The sequence below is a fragment of the Coffea arabica genome, chromosome 10e (genome assembly GCF_036785885.1).
Source record: "Coffea arabica cultivar ET-39 chromosome 10e, Coffea Arabica ET-39 HiFi, whole genome shotgun sequence".
NCBI lineage: Eukaryota > Viridiplantae > Streptophyta > Magnoliopsida > Gentianales > Rubiaceae > Coffea > Coffea arabica.
Window position 1 is genome coordinate 922,006 of NC_092328.1, and position 1,047 is coordinate 923,052.

The 1,047-nt window shown below is 46.3% G+C and overlaps 1 protein-coding gene across 1 annotated transcript; it reads right to left on the reverse strand.

Annotated features, from left to right (window-relative positions):
• LOC113711127 (E3 ubiquitin-protein ligase ATL23-like) lies at positions 1-366 on the reverse strand. The gene has a single exon (XM_072068012.1). It carries the CDS (start codon positions 364-366, stop codon positions 1-3), a length of 366 nt encoding a protein of 121 aa, XP_071924113.1.
• Positions 367-1,047: the final 681 nt, after the last annotated feature.

Below are 1,047 nucleotides of genomic sequence, written 5' to 3' on the forward strand. Positions count from 1 at the left end.
TTAGCAAGGGTTGGTTTCAGGCGGATCAAATAGCTCCGGCTGAAGTTTAGCTCTACAAACGGGGCAAACAGAGTGCTTAGAGAGCCAGGTATCCGCACACTGCAGATGAAACCCATGGTTGCAACCGGGGATCAGTCTAGCCGGCTCATCACCCTCTATATCATCCAAACACACAGCGCATTCTGCTCCCAAAACCAAATCTTTCCCGGTAGTTTTGGGGAGCTTTTCAAGGTCGGAGGCGGAAAGGCCATTCCCTTTTGGCGGCTTCACCGGAGACTGCAACTGCTGGTTATCGGAGCTGTAGTTGCTGTTGTTGCTGGCAGCATACCATAGCAGGCATATGTACACCAAGAAAACCACGCTCATGCCAGCGCATGGTAAAAACAGGGCAAGAAACACCGAAACCAACATTCTTTTGTTTCTCTCTCTCTCTCTCTTTCTTCTCTTGAAAATAATACTACTATGTATTTGTATCTATCTATATATAAATAGTGGTGGAACGTTTAAGCGGGATCAGTAATAAAAATTTTAAGAAGCGATTGATTGAGAGGGTGATGAAGAAAAATGGAAACCATAGTGAAAGGAGGAAAGGGAGTGAGAAAATGCGAAAGGGCGGGGTGGGAAGGGAAATACATTACAGAGATGTCTGGGGTGGATGGAATCTTGGATGGAATCTTAGATGGAATCTACTCATCCTTCTCTCGAGTCTCGGGGGAGTGAGAAGAGTGAAGAGGCTGCGCTGGGAAACGAGAGAATAGGGTTGGGTGAGCTGTGAGGCGCAGGAAATGACGTGTATTAATACCAGGTTAGAAACGGCGGCGTTGGGAATGCAAATAAACCAAACAGAAATGGTTTTTGCGGGATTCGGAATATGCTGACGCGTTTCTTGATTTTTAAGAAAAGGGGAGACGGAAGAAACTGATTTGAGAAAACATTCACATGAGATGAGATGCGATGCGATGCGAGAGGTGGGTGGCTGGTCTCTCGAGGCGAGACTACTATAGCAGCAGTACGAACGACTACAACTACAAGTGGTATTTAAGAGAG